The sequence below is a fragment of the Nycticebus coucang genome, chromosome 20 (assembly GCF_027406575.1).
Source record: "Nycticebus coucang isolate mNycCou1 chromosome 20, mNycCou1.pri, whole genome shotgun sequence".
NCBI lineage: Eukaryota > Metazoa > Chordata > Mammalia > Primates > Lorisidae > Nycticebus > Nycticebus coucang.
The window spans coordinates 54,672,380-54,690,778 of record NC_069799.1 but is presented as its reverse complement, the minus strand read 5'-3'; the positions used below and the strand labels follow the sequence as shown (position 1 = coordinate 54,690,778).

Below are 18,399 nucleotides of genomic sequence, written 5' to 3'. Positions count from 1 at the left end.
CCTCTCTTCATCCCTCCCTTCCTCTTTCCCTCTCTCCCTCCCTGCCTCCCTTCCTTCCTCTCTTCCTCCCTCCCTGCCGCCCTTTCTTCCTCCCTCCTTCCCTCCCTCCCTTTTCCTCCCTCCCTGCCTCCCTCCCTTTCTTCATCCCTCTCTCCCTGCCTCTGTCCCTCCCTCCCTTCCTCCCTTCCGCTCTCCCTCCCTCCCTGCCTCCCTCCCTCCCTCTTTCCCTGCCTCCCTTCCTCTCTTCCTCCCTCCCTCCCTTCCTTCCTCTCTTCCCCCCTCCCTGCCTCCCTTCCTGCCTCCCTTCCTCCCTCTCTCCCTCCCTCTCTCCCTCCCTCCCTCTCTCCCTCCCTCTCTCCCTCTCTCCCTCCCTCCCTCCCTTCCTCACTTTCTCCCTCCCTGGCTCCCTCTCTTACTCCCTCCCTTCCTCTCTCCCTCCCTCCCTCCCTTCCTCTCTTCCTCCCTCCCTGCTGCCCTTTCTTCCTCCCTCCTTCCCTCCCTCCCTTTTCCTCCCTCCCTGCCTCCCTCCCTTTCTTCATCCCTCTCTCCCTGCCTCTGTCCCTCCCTCCCTTCCTCCCTTCCGCTCTCCCTCCCTCCCTCCCTCTCTCCCTGCCTCCCTCCCTCCCTCTTTCCCTGCCTCCCTTCCTCTCTTCCTCCCTCCCTCCCTTCCTTCCTCTCTTCCCCCCTCCCTGCCTCCCTTCCTGCCTCCCTTCCTCCCTCTCTCCCTCCCTCTCTCCCTCTCTCCCTCCCTCCCTCCCTTCCTCACTTTCTCCCTCCCTGGCTCCCTCTCTTTCTCTCTCCCTCCCTTCCTCACTTTCTCCCTCCCTGCCTTCCTCGCTTCCTCCCTCCCGGCCTCCCTCTCTCCTCTTTCCATTTCACCCCCAAGTATTTCAACAGGGAAGCAGAACCATGTCTAAGATTTACATATTAATAATTATAGTGTCTAATTTTATATTCTTTAACCATTTTCAAAATATTCATGATTCTAATATATTAGATTCTCATATATGACTTCCTAGAATTCAGATAGGTCTATTTAGATAATATTAATAATTGGGATTTTCCAGCTCTCTTGACTCTTTATTGAAATTTTAAACTACAGTACTACGTAGATTAATTAGTGTAATTTCTTTGCTTCTGGCAAGACCAATTCGAGATCTTTCTAATAACACTTGTTTAATAAGCCTGATTAGAGAGCTCTTATGGGCTGCTCAGTAGACTTTGAAGTGACTCTGGAGCCAGACCTTGATTCGTTTTGTGCTGTATTAACTAATGAACTTCATTCATTCAACATTTGTTACCAGATTAAGATATGTTAGTGAGCAAAGAATGACTCTATGCCTGCTTATTTCAGATGGATTTATACATTGCCTGGGATAACTGAAGGCTGTTTATTTTTAGAAGAGTGATACTTCGTTCAAATAAATTCAATTAAATGTTAAAATTTGGTTATTGCCCTGGAGATAATTTAATGCAAGCAAATGTTTGCCTGAACAAATGTTCAGATGTTAGTTTGAAAATGTGTGCATAAACATTACACGTGGGGATTAGAAGCTTGGGTCTGTTACTCCTCAGCTGTAAGATCTTGAGAAATTTTAAGCCTTGTTTTTTACAACTTTAAGGGAAGAAATAACAATGCTAAATTCATAGGATGGTTGTTAAGAACTAAATGAGATACTGTTAGTAAATCTTATCATAGAACATCCAGCATTCAAACAGAAGTAGACGTTCGGTACATTTCTGAATAATTTTGGTGTTGCTACTTTTAACTTCCATATAGGTAACAAGGAGTTTCTTACTGTTTGGCTTTGCTGTGAAAAATTCCTTTTCAAAAGAATTTTTGATAATAGTTAGGAATCTGCCAACTTGATCACCAAAAAGGGGGCAGCTTCACTAATAGGACAAATCACTGGCTACAATGCAGGAAACTTTTATTATGGCTTTAGTTGTGTTATATGGTGATATAGAATCTAGCTCCCAGCCCTTAGCCATCGTGGGCTTGTGAATTGTCAAGTCTTTGCTTCTCTCCTTACCATCTCCCCACTGTTTCCTCCATTTACTCAGAAGGCTTTTATTGTTTGTTTGTTTTTAAATAACATACATTTATTCACCCCAACCTTCTTCTTTTCAATCTGTCGCTGTTTTTCTTTTTATCTTGCTTACTTCTTCACCATGGAGTTGGGTAACAGAAGCTCTGCCACTGTGATTCCCTCTGAACTATTTCCTACACTTGACCTTTTCTTCTCTCTTTCTTTACTTGCTGCCTTTTCCTCCCTCATTGTTTATGCCTTTTTTAATAGTCTAGTCTAGAGGTAAAATGGAGGCAATTCATATCAAAACTGAGATCTTATATAGGCAGACACCATTCAACCATATTACACCGGTTGATCTGAAATCTCTAGAGTCAGACTAGATGGGTTTGAATCCTGGCTCTGTCAATCAGCTGGCTGTGTGGCCTCAGTTTCCTGGAAAGTGGGGATAATACTAATATAAGCTGCATTGGAAAAACAGACAAAATATTCCTGGTAATACTAATCAAAGGCTGGTGATTTTCTTGATAGTCTTGTGTCTCTTATAAATGTGATTGTAAGTTAAAGTACAAGTATTTCATAACAATAATTTTAAGGCTATAGATATTAGCTGTTTGAAAATATCTATAGGAAAAAAAGCTTTTTTTTTTTTTTTAATTGTTGGGGATTCATTGAGGGTACAATAAGCCAGGTTACACTGATTGCAATTGTTAGGTAGGGTCCCTCAAAAGCTTTTGAGTCTTGTCTCCACTCCTAAAATCTTATTTCATAAACATTCAGACAATTTTTGATTACCTTAACACTTGAAATAATTTGCTGGTGCTCCAAAATAGTATTTTTCTCCATGTAATCAAAGCCTTCAGAAGTTGTCAAAGGTAAGTTTAAAAAATCTATTCGTATGTTGAAAACATCACATTATCAATATTTGAAATCTAATAAAGCTCAGGGGAGGAGTGATTAAAATATAGTATTAATTTGAAAAGAAGGTAGCCTTGGGCAGCGCCTGTGGCTCAGTCGGTAAGGCGCCGGCCCCATGTACCGAGGGTGGTGGGTTCAAACCCGGCCAAACTGCAACCAAAAAATAGCCGGGCATTGTGGCGGGCGCCTGTAGTCCCAGCTACTCGGGAGGCTGAGGCAAGAGAATCGCTTAAGCCCAGGAGTTAGAGGTTGCTGTGAGCTGTGTGAGGCCACGGCACTCTACCGAGGGCCATAAAGTGAGACTCTGTCTCTACAAAAAAAAAAAAAAAAAGAAAAGAAGGTAGCCTTGCATGTAGATAAAAGAGTTCTGCTATAGCAAATTCAAATACATCTTTGTTAATGATAGTAAAACTTTTTAAAAATGAGAGTAAGAATGTCAATGCTTTAAATAATTCTGGAGTTCAGCTGACATTCAAGGTGATATAGGGGTATTTAAAATATGGAATTTAAGTTTAAAATGCATAGGTTATCACAAATAAATTATTTGAAAAGTTAATATGTTCCTTCATGCTACAGATTATTATTTTCTTATTAGGTATTTCAAATAAGTTTTCAATAAGATGTTAGAACTTTTGTTATTCCGATTAATTATTGAATTAGACTTAAAATTCATATGTCATGTTATTAACCACAAACACCACTAAGCAGTATTAAATACTTTCATTTTGTTCTTCAGTGAACACATATATTGTATCTATGATCTCCATATATTACAACCCGACAAATAAAAGTTACAGTTTTTGCTTCAGACAGTATTAAAAATAAACCGAGAAGGGTGGCACCTGTGGCTCAAGGAGTAGGGTTCCGGTCCCATATGCCGGAGGTGGTGGGTTCAAACCCAGCCCCGGCCAAAAACCAAAAAATAAAAATAAAAAATAAATAAAATAAAATAAAAATAAACTGAGAAGAACTGTTGCTTCATCTTATTTATTATTTGCAGTGCTCTTCTTTCCTCTCAACTATCTGACTTGGTCTCTGGTATAATTTCTTTTCAGAATTTCCTTATGTATTTCTTGTACTGCAAGTTCCGCTGATGATGAATTAAATTAGTTTTCCCTTCCTGAAAATGTTTTTCTTTTGCCTTCATTATTGAAATATGTTCTCACTGGATGTAGGATTTTTCATAGTCTTTTTTTTTTTTTTTCTGTTAGTATTTTAAAGATACTATTTCACTGTCCCTGGCATCCCTAGTTTCTGGTGGGACAGTCACGGTTTCAAGTTGTTTTTTTTTTCCTGTATGTAACATATCATATTATTTTGATTATTCCAACATTTTGGTGTTTATTTTTGGTTTTCAGTCTGAAATTTAAAAATCTTATTTGGGCTCACTAAGCTTCTTGATCTAAAATATGTGTTTTCTACCAATTTGGGAAAGAATTCTATCTATTCTTATTTATTTCGATACCTTTTGCTGCCCCATTTTCTCTCTCCTTTCTCTTGTGTACCTCATTATCAATTATTCATTGCCTAAAAATTTGTTATGAATCTAACATATTATTAGCTTCACAATAGGAGTCTAAAATATTATTAGATGTATTCTCACCATATATTTTGATTTTGTTTTCTATTTTTTCGGAGTGTGTAATTTCAGCTGAACTATCTTTAAGTTGAGTGACTGTTTCTTTTGTTATTTTAATTATGCTGCTAAGTCATAAAATGATTTTAAAAAATTAAATACAAATATTCCTAGACTTGTAAGGTGGTTCCCAGCATACCCATAATAAGTTGATATTATCTTAAGTTCAAAATATATTTATATACCTAATTAGGTATATTTATATACCTAATCTACTTAATATCACAGCTTCACCCAGCCTACCTTAAACACGCTCAGAGCACTTACATGAACACAATCACTCAGGTCTCCAACTGGGCCCTGGGTGGCATACACAGGAATATTTCTGAATAGCGCTGCAAAGAATTTGAAAACAGAACTGACATGGAAAACCACATTAGCCTGTAGCTGGGCAAAATCATCTAACTCAAAGCCCATCTTATACTAACGTGCTGAATATCTCATGCATTTTACTACATAGTGTACTGAAAGTAAAAATCAGAATGTTTGTAATCACCTTTGCATCATTAAAGGTAAAAAAAACACAATACAAAGTTGAATCATTTCAATTCTGACGTTTTAAATTGGGTGTTTCACTTTATTTTGACATTTTCTCTGCTAAAGTTCTTAATTTTTTCATTCATTATCAGGAATATTTTTTCCTTTAGTGTGCAGAATTAGAATAGGGGTCTTAAAATCCTTGTCTACACCATTTAAGATCTGCCCTCTGTCTTTTCACGTGGCAAGATCACATTGTCCTAATTCTTTGTCTGTTGATAATATTGAATTATATCCTGGATGTTGTGAATGTGAATGTTGTGGACCTTCTGGATTCCGTAATATGCATGTGTGTATTTTTTATAGAAAGTGGTGATGATATGTTTAAGCAGATGATTAATTTAAGTGGACTCAAATAACAAACTCCTGGTGGTTGTGGGCAGCAGTTCAAATAGTGTTTTGGTTCTTCTTGACTTAGTTGCTGGGAATGTTCCCTACCCACGTGTCTTTTAGTTTTAGCCAGAGGCTAGGATGGGGTTTATTCATAGACTATTAGGGCAGCCCCCTTTCAAGATCTCTTCCTTCCAGGATCTTTTCCTTTCTTTACGTCAGACCGCGCTATTCCAGGCTCTCCCTCTCCTCCTTGCTCAGGCCAGGGACACAGCAGCCTCTTCATTAGTCTTCACCATCCACTGCTAACTGCACCTGCAGCCTGACCCCAGCCCAAAGCCTGGGGGACTCTAATTTGTTCTGATCCCTTCCTCCAAGTTTCTATTTCTTTAAGGCTCTGCCACTTATTAAAAAAAAAAAAAAAGAATATGCCACCTTCGTTCATCTTTAAGGCCTCCTGGAGTCCTAGTATTTAGATTTCTCTAGTTTTTTATAGTGCAATTATTTTGTTCATCACTAAGCTTTCCATTTAAGTGAACATAAGTATCTCCTAAGCAGCCCTATGTCACCCTTTATGAAGGGCAGCAGAACCGTAATCCATTCCTTAGTAGTAGGCAGACCACAGTGTACAGACAGGGACTTGGATGATTTCATTAAGGAACAGTCAAAAACCAAAAATGAAGGACCCCACAGTCTCACTCTCTCAATTACATTTTTGCAGCCTTTATAGTCTGAACATCAGTTTATTTCGAAATCAGTGAAAAATTAATGTTTATGTATTCCTTTTTATATTTGTAGTTTCAAAAACTCTTCCTTGAGTATCTGCCTTGCTCCCCATGTTGTTCTAGGGCCTGAAGTTATAATGGTGAGCAAGAAGGCATTGTTGTCTCTGGTGAACTTGCAATCTGCTGATAGCAGCATAAACCTTACATGGGCACTTATGGTTACATATTAAGAGTGAAAAAACCAAAAACCATCCTCTTATCAGCAGATACATAGTTAAAAGCTCATAGTGTCATTGTGCGTGCTTTGCAGACGATGGTGAGCTTCTATATATTATTTTTAACCTGAACGATATCCTTGGAGCGATTCATCTGTCCTTGCTCAGTACATAGCAAATATTTCTGGCTTTTGGAACCATTCGGTCTGTGTTCCAAATACTCTACACGGCCATGACCCTGGGAAAATGGACACAGACAATACATAAAGTTAAGCGTGACTGTTATAATTTGATGGACATGGAAATTTATAATTAACATTATTTTTGCATGTTTTAAAATATTCTGGGAGGGGAAAGGTGGAGAGGAAGGGGGTGTTCAGGGTGCTCCCACTTAATGGGCAAAATATAGAGGTGTATGGCACATCTTTTGGGTGTGGGACACAACTGTAAGACTCTACCTAACGAATTCAAGTATTGTGACCTGGTTGTTTGTACCCTCACATTAACCTAAAAAAAGAAAAAATTATATATATATATATATATATATATATAAATTATATGGAGGAGAAAATTTTCAGAGGTCTCTACTCTTACATTTTATTACTATCACCCTCACGGTTCATTGTATGTTCTAAGACCTAATGTGACTGACACAGCCCTTTGTCACTGAAGTCAGATATAAGTTGATATGGCAGCATTCATCTACAGGTTGCTAGCAACGATAAGGGGTTAGTAATATTTCAGGGTATTCATTAAAATATACAGGTTTAGAAAATATGTGCATTATCTGATTCTGTTGAGCTTGTTGGTTTAATGAATGGGTACAAGTCAAAACTTACAATTCAATGTAAACATAATTTAATAAATAGAAAGATGTTACTGGAAAGAGTGCATATCCTTGAAAAGGAAATAATAAAGAGTATTATTTCCTCTCTCATCTGAACGGAGGCATATTTCTGTCAGGGATGAACACACTTTTCTCTTTTCATAAGTTTAGACATTTTCACATTTGTTTTATGCCTTGGACCTTGGTTTGGTGATCCATTTCTGCAGCCTAATGTTTTTTTTTTTTTTGAAATGTTCTTGAAAACTGATAGTATCTTACAGTTAAAATGCTCCTTTTTTGAGTTCTTACCAGCCAATTGGTTACTTTGTAGCCTGCAAAGGGATTTATGTTTGTCCTACTCACATTCAGTTCCATTAATCACTCAGAACCTGGGAGATAGAGGAAGTGCCAGCTGTCTATCAAAGGTTGAGGAAAGTGAGACTGAAAATTCTACCCTATCTTTCCTGAAGATCAAGGCTGAGGGAACTCACTGCCAAAGTTACTGGATTTTAGCTTTCAAAAGTTGATTCATGGTTTTTGTTGTGTTCATATTTTACATACCTCCTTTTCTGTCATCAGATACGAGATTTCACTCTAATACTTAGTAACTGAAAAAAAGTATTTTTAAAAGCCATTTAACACCAACATTTAAGATTATAAAATGAAATTGTGATGTTTATATTCTTATTTTGTCATTTTAATAATAACACTCATCACAAGATTATCTTAAATATGTGTTTTAAAAGTGTGTTAGACATTTGATTTTATAGATGCAGCTATAAAACAGAAACTTAGGAATTGTATAAACCAATGGAAATGAGCGTGGTGTAGAGGTTGATGAGAGGCGTGTGATGACGGTGGTGGTGACATGTCTGTGTGTGATATGTGTATGCTTAGGCTGCTTTAAGAGGAAGAGGGGTATGTAGAGAGAATACTGATACATCCTCTGTTATCAAGAGCTTTATGCAGTGTCTGCCTGAAGTTTAGAGCAGTAGCAGGAGAGAGTGTTAAATGAGGAATGGGCATGTGGGAAAAAGTTACCCTGCCAAAGAGCTGCCTTTCTCTTTTACTCACAAATAGCTGTGATGACTAATGTCCTCTGGAAAGCAAGAGAACTTTCTATAAAGTGCCAGATCTCTCAGAACAACTCCATCTGTGAATTAGAGAAATCCTTTACCCACACTGGGAGGAGCAGGGTAAAATTAAGTGTGTGCTAAACAAAACAAAACAAAAAAACCCACTTTGATATTGTCACCAAGTTGGGAATAAAAGTAGAAAACAGGTATTGCTATTTGGTTTCCCCCTCCATGAATAGAAAGAATTTTATTACTGGAACAGATGTCAAACGATCGCAAGCTGTTTCCAAATTTAACACTTTACTTTCTACTATAAAGTGAAGATTAACCTTTATTTCATATTTGGTAAAATATAGAATAGTTTATAGTGCTGGAACATGTACCAAATGCCATACTTTCTATTTCTAAACCACTCTGCTTAACTATTTAAATAATTTATTCATGTGTGATTTGAAAAGTACCTTTGTAATTGCTGCCTCTCTGTTTCATAACTTAATAACCCCAATTTGATTTTTATGAGCAACTTTTTTTAAAGTAAATATGATTGATTTAAGTGATTTTCTTGAAAAGCGAAAATTTTCCTGTATATCTCCTGGATGCTTTTTGGAAGTTAAATATTTATAAGCAATAGTTGAGGGCTTATCGAATGCCATTACCATTTGTAGTGCTAATAATTTTTAAACCTAAAGCAATATAGCCGTATGATTCATTATGCTTATTTGATCATTCACTTGCTTTACGTTGGGTTACCTGCTGTAAGGGCAAACTATGGTCAGTTCACTTTTATCATCATGATACCAGCTCTTCATCTAAATTATATGTGTGTGTAATAATATGTCTGTATATGTATATATTCCAGTAAGTGTATTCTTTAAATAATTGTCTATTTTTCTTTTTCTTGGCTGGGGCTGGGTTTGAACCCACTACCTCTCCTCTGGCATACGGGGTCAGCGCCCTACTCCATTGAGCCATGGGTGCTGCCCCAAATAATTGCCTATCATTGCGTGATTTCAGTTATGCCTCTGACTTATTTATAAGCAATCATTAATGTCACTGTTTTCTGCTTAATGAGGGTACAATTTTGGGATAAGAATAGGGAAAAGGTGGTTTTTTAGGTTTAATAATTTTACTATGATTGTCTCAGTAATGTGACAACTAGCATTGATTTCCGATTTATGTCTTCATAATCATCAACATCGTTTTTCTCATTCCTTTTGACAAATAGCACACCAAGGAGAGTAACAGGAAAATAGTCATTCTCAGATTCTATGCTTGAACCCTCATAAAGCAGCGCATAGAGTATCTGAGAGCCCGGGAGGGTCAGCATTTCTTTTATGGGCATCTGAGCAGTGACAGTCCACTGCCATGTCTGTACCACAGTGTACTGGAGAGCCTCGGGTCTCAGATGGATTTGCTGGGATTTCTCATAATCCTAGCAAAAGCTGGGACTATTTGGTCCAACTCTTTCTCATTAAAAACATAGCAAACTATAATGTCTACTGAAGTCTTCCTTGAATTGCTTATTTGGGTCGGCAGTCACAGTAATAACATGTTTTCCCTAGGTACCATCTTTGCAGAAATGTAACTTTCCATGTTAAATATGACAAATTGGGTTGTGGAATGCAGGCCTGTAATAACATTATGGAGAGTGTAATCATAATTAGGCAATATAAATAAATTTATGAAAGCAAGTGGTATGGCTGGCACTTTTTTATTCCTTAAACAAAATCTATTGACCTAATGTAGATTTCAGCTTGATGTTTTGAATAAGTTTGCCAAGGATCACTCTGCCTCTAACATAGCGACTCTTGTTTCTGACAGCCCACTTTCTCTCACTGGTTTCAAGAGTGGATTCTAATTCTTCAAATTTAAAAAGTCGAGTTTTCCTTCCAACTAATGACCATCATGCTTGTCAGGTATGGAAAGCACACAGCATTTTAAGTACTTGGCCACATCTGGGGAAATTCTTTATTATTAATTGTTTGGGGACGAATTATTTTTCACAGGTTACATTTTATTACTTCTCCAGCCACATGAGTAGCAAATTAATGGTAAGACTTCAAACTGTGTGTGGTGGTCCTTTCCAGCATTTATGGCAAAACACAGCTGGGCTCCAAAATCAGTGGGAGAGAAACGTCATCAAGATCCAGAGCTCACGGAGATTTCAGGTATGTGCATTCTATTCTCTAACGATGTCTTTGAAGGAAAAATAAGATCATTAATTTCAGGTGAAACAAAAGTGACCATTCCAGTTTGCCAAGGAGTGTGGGATTTCCCAAGACTTTCAAGTGGTGAAAGTAGACAGTCCTAGCTAAACTGGAATGGCCACTCTAAAAGATACTTCTTAGAATAAGATTTTACATTTATGTATCAAAACTGAAGGTGATATGTTTTAAGATATATTGATATGTCAGTAAAATCTGACCTTCTAATTCTGCACTAATTTCTTAAACCCCCTCCATTTTCCTCTCAATGTCTCTTACTGTTCCAACCTTCTCTCTCTTTTCTTTTTCCCTAGATTCATTCTCGTTCAGACTTTTCTCCTGCTTTTGAGAGAAGGGGGTAATGTTTGGTAATGAGGAAGAAGACGGTTTGATCTAAATACTAATTCTAAATGCTGTCCAAGTAGAATAATCGCCATATTCATTTCATGGATAAAGTCAATCCAACACAGCCTTTATTTTCTAAATAATTTTGTGAATTAAAGCCAATGCAAGCTTATAAAACACAAACTTATTTATAAAGCCTGATAAAACGTATGCATGCTGGAAATTATAATCTAATAAGTATTACAGGAGTTCTTGGAGCAGTGTTGTATATTTTAACATCTGGGATAGCCAAGCATTTTTTTTTTTTTTCAGTTAAACATGAGATTTTTAATCATTTTATTCCTAATCTATTTACTTTCTACACCTAGTTTGTGAGCCAATTTAGTCCAAATAGTGTTCTTTTGTCATTTATTATTAAAATGATATAATCAAATTTATAAATTTGATATAAATCAAATCATTTGACATGGTGGATTTAGCACTTGCTTAAATATAGGGATAGGATTGGATTAAATTTTACCTTCCATTATTATAAGTGGCTAAGGGGAAAAGAATGAGTGGGATTGTCATTATAAAGGTTAAATTTTAAGGTATAATGATGACATTTTCTTATATGATCAGTCATAAAATTGTTATGATTTAGAAGTTTCGGGCTCTGGTAAACTTAATGGGCATGCAAAGAAGTTTCCAATGATGCCCAGATGATGGGACTTAGAGATATTCTGTAGTGAAAACACAATTTGGAGGCTAGGCGTGGTGGCTCACACCTGTAATCCTACCACTTTGAGTGGCTGAGGTTGGTGGATTGCTAGAGGTCAAGAGTTTTAGACCAGCTACTAAAAATAGAAAAACTAGCTAGCTGGTGGTGGTCACCTGTAGTCCCAGCTGCTACTTGGGAGGCTAAGACAGGAGAATTGCTTGAACTTAGCAGTTTCTGTGAAATATGATGCCAATGGCACTCTAGCTGGGGGCAAAAGAGTGAGACATTGTTTAAAAAAAAGCAGAAAAGAAAACACAATTTGGTAGTTCGACACTTTGTTGACCTCCAATATCAGTGTGTGCTATGGAGGATGAGAGTGGAATGGTATCTTAAGTCTCTAAGCCTTTGGGCATTTAAACATTTCTATGAATAAATAATTCATTTACTTAGAAAGATTTATTTGGGGGATTGGGATACACTGGGCATGATGTAGGAAAGATTCCCTACGCCATGCTAAGAGAATCTGGTAGGTGGGGAGAGGAGATATAGCATATTTATGTGTTTCTGTGACTTTCAAGGGGTGTGATATGCAAAATGAGTAAGCGTGTATCCCCAGCTCCAAAAACACATTTAATTTGCTGTGGATATTCAGGTGTTATTAACTGCCAGAGAAGTTTCCAGTTCATTTGTTATACTCCTTAATATTCTGTGTCTACTCAACTTTTCTCAACAACAACAAAAGCAGCAAAACAGAAATGGAGCCAGGATTGCCTTTAGGGAGACTGAGTCATGTCAAGTAGCCTCTGACGGACATGGTTGCATGCTTATAAGAGACTGGATGTCTGAAATAGGAATATGGTCTGTGTGTACACTCTACAAGTATTTATATAGCTCCTTTTACTTTGCATGGTAAAGAGTCTTAAACTATCTTTGTTGAGCTTCATGCCCTCTTCTCTCTAGCTGCCCACATATTTAGATCAAGGTCTTTCTTAGTAGCAGGATAACAGATTTGGGTGTTGGGCAAAGCTGGACGCTGCGATCTTGTAGGTCAAACTTTTCAAAATTACTCTCCTGTTTTCCTCAGCTCCCCATTCCCAGATGGCACATCGTGAGGTCTGATGATTAAGTATGTACAGTATTTATGTACATAAATATAAAACTGAAAACTCTAGAATAGGCTGTCTCTAATGTGATTCAGCTATAGCTGAGGCAGCAAGGTTATTCACTTGAGTGCTTTAAATACAGGGGTGGCTTTGACTAAAGCAGATGCATGTGCAGTAGATTAATTTGTTTCCTGAAATACTTCCTTGCTGATAGGAAAATAGTGCTTCCACCTTTAAAGACTTTGCAAAAACTAAGAGACCTACAGCTCTCTTGGGATCCTCTGGCTACACCAGTCTTTTAAGGTTGCAGGTATGTTTTAATTCTATTCTGTCCGCAAGTGAGCAGATGTTCATTTGCTTTTGTTTGGTGGGCCACGGAGAAGTGCTGTGCTTGTAATGCTAACACCACTATGTAGTATCTTGTCCTGAAAAGCTTTCGTGAGAAGCTTACTTGAGAGAATTTTGTAATCAGCATCTCCAGACAATATCTGCTGCCTCATCAACTTACAAGCCTCTGAGAATTATTCTGTTTTCTGCAATTTCTTCCGGACTTCTACTAGTTTAAAACCATGCATGCTTCCTTTAGAAATGTCCAGATGGGAGATTTCAGTCAAGCTGGATCCCAAGCATATAGCATGGGCTTTTGAGGAAGCCTTTACAGCTGGCTGTCACCTGGGGGCTTATCACTGTCATCTGCAAATAAAATTGAAGCATGTTAATTTCCAAGGGAATATTGTACAAAGACAAGCAATGATGTTCTTTCATTTAGTCAACAAAGACACAAGCATTTTAAGAAATGACTGAAGATATTTGAGGAGACATGATAGCCAACATTAAATGAGCACCTACTATGTGAAAAGCATGTTGTTTAGTTATTTTTTATATGTAATCTTATCGATGTTGCGCAAAAATCCCCCAAGGTATCAAGATGATTTACCCCATTGTTCACTGAGAATTAAAAACTTTAGAGAGTTAAATAACCTACTAGATCCCATACCAGCTTAGAATAGAATCAAGTGCAGTTTGATTTCTTAATCACTGAGTTGCTGACCCATAATCATATTTTGTATTATATTAAAGCATGATAAGAATGTAGATGACATGAAAGAAAAAAGCCCAGATTTGGTTACATCTCTTTTGGATATCTCATTACATATTCTTTTGACTGCTGTACTGGAGGAAACAACAACGTTAGGCTTACGTGCTGCCAATTAATTGCAATCACGTTTTTCAAAAGCATGCACGTAAGCAATTAAGTTCACTATTGCTGTAAAATGTTCAAGGAGGCAAAGAATAAAACAAGCTAACCATATAGTAGAAATTTCATGCCAAGTTTAAGTGGAAACTTCTCATACCCCTCATTTTGTGCTCATGTATTGATTTTGTTGGATAGAAAAGAATGAATACTATATGATGAAATATTTCACTTAATATATTTTTTAAGTCGAGTGTTTGGTTTGTTAAACTAAATGAGCAGTCCTTGCCTGAATTGTAACAAGATACTTAAGCATTCTTGATAGGCTATTATCTACTTACCATTTCTTTGATAGTTCATTGAGAGATGCTGGAGTGTTCTCAGCAGCCTCCTATTCAGAAAGAATAGACTTTACTGATCAGGACAAAAGATGAGTGGTTCATTAAAATAGACACACGAGTAAATTGTTTTCCGAATTTTAAGAATTCCACCCCTACCCTTCAAAATCATAATCTGAAGTATTTTTACCTTTTAATTCAAGAATGTTTACTGATCACACATGATGGGAAAATAATTACTGTTTTTTTTTTTGTGTATTTTAGATGTTTGCTTGGGAAATAAATTGAGTGTATACTACTAGTTAAAAAAATTCTAATACAGAACATAAAACCATAAAAGTGCCTAGTGGTTGTACTAATATAATCCAGGTAACTTTATGTGGATTTTCCACCTAACGTAACACTTTCCTCTAACATTTAAATCAAGTGGCTTAAGTGTTGACTTATCAGTTCCACTGAGAGGTCATTAACACGTTTGGGGTGAAAGGATTTTGTCTCATGCTTTTCACTGAGTCAGTGCAGGCTGTGTCTGATTTCTGTGATGTTGTCCAATTCCAAACCCAACTATCTCTTATGAGCTACTTTTATTTTGCTCCTTTTTGCACCTCTTTTTTTTTTTTTTTTGGCTTTAAATTTTCCCTAGCATCATCAAAATGAGATGGATGTTTGGGAAAAAACCTTTACCAAAATTATGAGGGAAAACAAAGAATGTTAGATACTACTTTTCTTAAAAATACAACTACCTTATGCTAACACATCGCTGGCTAATTCTCTAGATCCTAATCAAAATACCTGGGAAATCTTTTTGTTTAAATCTATTTAGCTTGACTATTTAGTTATGCCTGATGGATCTTGAGTTCTTTTGCCACCTAGACTCACTACCAAATTTCCTGGCACTTGCAGAAATATTTTTTTGCTTAGGAAAAAACTACTTCTCTTGCCAGGCCAGTGGCTCAAACTGCATCAGTTACACCAAGTTAACAGGTGATTTAATGGAATCACATAAACGTGTAGTGTCTATAGTAGACTGTAATGAGGAGTCAATTAAGACAAGGTGGTAATTTAAAAGCTACTTCAGCAGGTCAAGCCTGAGGATCTGGGAGTGGGCATGGGAATGGAAGGAATTAGAGCTTATAAGATCTTGTCTGATTGGACGCGAGACAGGAGGAGAAAGTGGAATGTCAATCATTGGAGAGCCAGCAATCTTCTAGTACTGTTGTCAAAAATGAGAGTGAGGGGAGAGCTGCAATTAGGGAGAAAGGAGCCACTTATTATGAATTAGAAATGATTTGTGTCATCTGAGAGAAAATGTCCAGCAGGCTGTAGAGATAGGAGAGGCCTTCAGAAGAGAGGTTACTATTTGCGATATAAACTTGTGATTTATAAGCCTGGGTGTCAGTTGCAGCACTGAGGACAAATTTTTTTTGGGGGGTGGGGGAAGTATGGGGAGAGAGTGTAAAGAAATAAAAGAAGGGGGCCGGGCCTGGTGGCTCAGATCTGTAATCCCAGCACTCTGGGAGGCCTAGGCGTGTGGATTGCTTGAGATCAGGACTTTGAGACCAGCCTGAACAAGATAGGGACCCCATTTCTACTAAAAATAGAAAATATGCTGAGCATAGTGGCACATGTCTATAGTCCTCGATACATGGGGGAACTGAGGCAAGAGGATCATTTGAGCCCAAAAGTTTAAAGTTGCTGTGATCTGTATGAGCTATGACACCATAGCACTCTACCAAATATGTCAAAATAAGACTGTTTCCAAAAAAATAAAATAAAATAAAAGAAGGGACTGGTGATTATTTCTACTCCTTATTTATACTGTTTTTTAAAACATATTCATTTTTTCTGCTTCTTATTTATACTTTTCTTTATAAATATGGTGACTACAGGCAAGAACTAGGGAATGTTTCTATGTGGAAAAGCTTTCAAAAGGAGTAAGATTTTAATTTGTATGGAGTCGATTTTCCTTTGCTTTCCACTATCTAATAGTCTAAAAATTTTGCTCAATAATAATGGTAGCTAACATTTGTTTAATGTCACCTGTTTGTGTATAGCAGGTGCTGTTTTACATGTAATAAATAACTTTTTCTTACTGTAAATCTTATTCCGTAGGCTATTATGTTTATCATTCCTATATTACAAAAAAGGTACAGAGGTGTTAAGTAACATCTGAGGTTCTGTTGCTCCTAAGTGGTATGGCTGAGATCCTAAACCTAGTCGTTGGTTATACATTAATGCACGCACACACGCACACACATGCATACACATTTTTAATCACTGTGCTATACTGCTTCCATATAAAATCATCCTTACACAATGTGCCGGAGGTGACAGGGTTCCTATCTGTAGGCTCTCTTCTGTCAGACTAGAAGACAGTGATGTTCCTTCTCTGTGTTTTTAGTTTGTTTTGTTTTACTTTTGCAGATTATTTTTCAAGGTCAAATTATTGCAACTCATGAACAAGATGAAGTCATTGCAATTGATGACATATCTTTCAGTTCAGGCTGCTTTCCTGCAAATGGTAAGAACTTTTTCTCTCATTTTTATTTTTATCGGGTATGACAAATTCAGTGTGATTTAACCATTGTAATGACTTGATCTGCTCTTTCTTTTTCCCTGTTGTTTTAGTGTGGGATATTTTTCATTGTATGACAGCAACTGGGTATGTACTGAAGTGTAGACAGGCTATTTTTCACTGATTCTGATGACATAAAGAACTGAATGGGATAATTTAGTATCAGGCTTAAAACCTGATAGCAATGTTTATACTGGCTAGTTAAATCTTAAGAAGAGAACTCCATGCTTTCTAAGAGCCTGGCAGAAAACTGGTTTTCAAAGACTGGAAATTGTCTTCTTGTAGAATAAGTTCCATTGTTTTGCTGAAAGACACAAAATGGAGAGAGATGTAGTTATAATACATTTTACATTTTGTGTGTGTGTTGTTTTTTTTTTATATTTGGTAGCCATTTTTATTTTCATATCCATTTGTAACTGGGCATTTATTCCTGGAGCTGACTTTATTTCAAGTCACTTTTTTCTATTTATTTGTTTATTTCAAATTAATACAAGGGTACAAATTTTTAGATTACGTAGTTTACATTTTGACTAAAATAAATACTTTAATAAACTATACATATCAAACCTAAAAAGTAATTTATGTTGGCCCCCTGGTTGCGTTAACTGAGTAATATCCGATTCTTTTTTTTTTTTTTTTTTTTAGTTGTTGGGGATTCATTGAGGGTACAGTAAGCCAGGTTACTGGATTGTATTTACTTAGTTCCAAATAGAAAAGTTCAGTATTCTATAAAATATATCATTTAATCTAATGATCAAGCAAGAATCAGACGTATTTATGTTTATAATTCAGGAGTTTTCTTCCCTTTATAATTTTTATGGTATGATGGTATTATATAGCAGAATAAATATAGTGGTTTTGTAGGAAAGGGTTCCAAGTCCTAAAAACTACAAAGACATAGTAGAGGTGGTGAGTGATAGTTCCAGACAGGAGATGGATGTTGGTCTACCTAAAAGAGACCTTAGAATCTTGATAATGCATTTAGATTTTTAACAAGTTGTATTTTACTTTTCATTGAGACATATACTGATTGTACATATTTATGGGGTACAGTGTGGTGCTTCAGTACATGTGTACATTGTGTAATGATCAAGATGATGGTAATTAGGTATATGTCACCTTCAAGATTTATCACTTCATTGTGATGAGAACATTAAAAATCCTCTCTTCTCTAATAGTTATTTTGAAATAAAGAACCCGAGATTGTTACTACAGTCATTGGACTGTGCCCTAGGCCCAGAACTTTTTCTTCCTCTTTATCTGTAATTTTGTGCCCACTATGTCTACACGCACATCCCTCAGAGACTCTTCCGCAGTCTCTGGTACTGACTCTTCTGTGCTCTTCTTCTTTGAGATCAGCTTTTACGAATTCCACAAATGAGTGAGATGGCATGACATTTGCGTTTCTGGGTTTGGCTTATTTCATCTAACATAAGGTCCTCCAGGTTCATCCCTCTTACTGCAAATGACAGAATGTCATTAGTTTTTATGGCTGAATGTCACTCGATTGTATACATAGACCTCATTTTCTTTATCTGTTCATCTGTTGGTGGCTATTGTTTATAGTGCTGTGACGAACGTGGCAGTGCAAATAGCTCTTTAACATACTAACTTCATTTCCTTTGGATACGTGCTTAGAAATGGGA

General features: G+C 37.0%; 1 protein-coding gene across 1 annotated transcript in view; it reads left to right on the top strand.

Moving 5' to 3' along the window:
* MALRD1 (MAM and LDL receptor class A domain containing 1) overlaps window positions 1-18,399 on the top strand; it is a 513,794-nt gene that overhangs the window by 15,457 nt on the left and 479,938 nt on the right. The window contains exons 3-5 of the mRNA XM_053573250.1: window positions 10,115-10,209; window positions 10,300-10,461; window positions 16,603-16,699. Coding sequence (XP_053429225.1) covers window positions 10,115-10,209; window positions 10,300-10,461; window positions 16,603-16,699 — 354 coding nt within the window. The remainder of the gene's footprint in view (window positions 1-10,114; window positions 10,210-10,299; window positions 10,462-16,602; window positions 16,700-18,399) is intronic.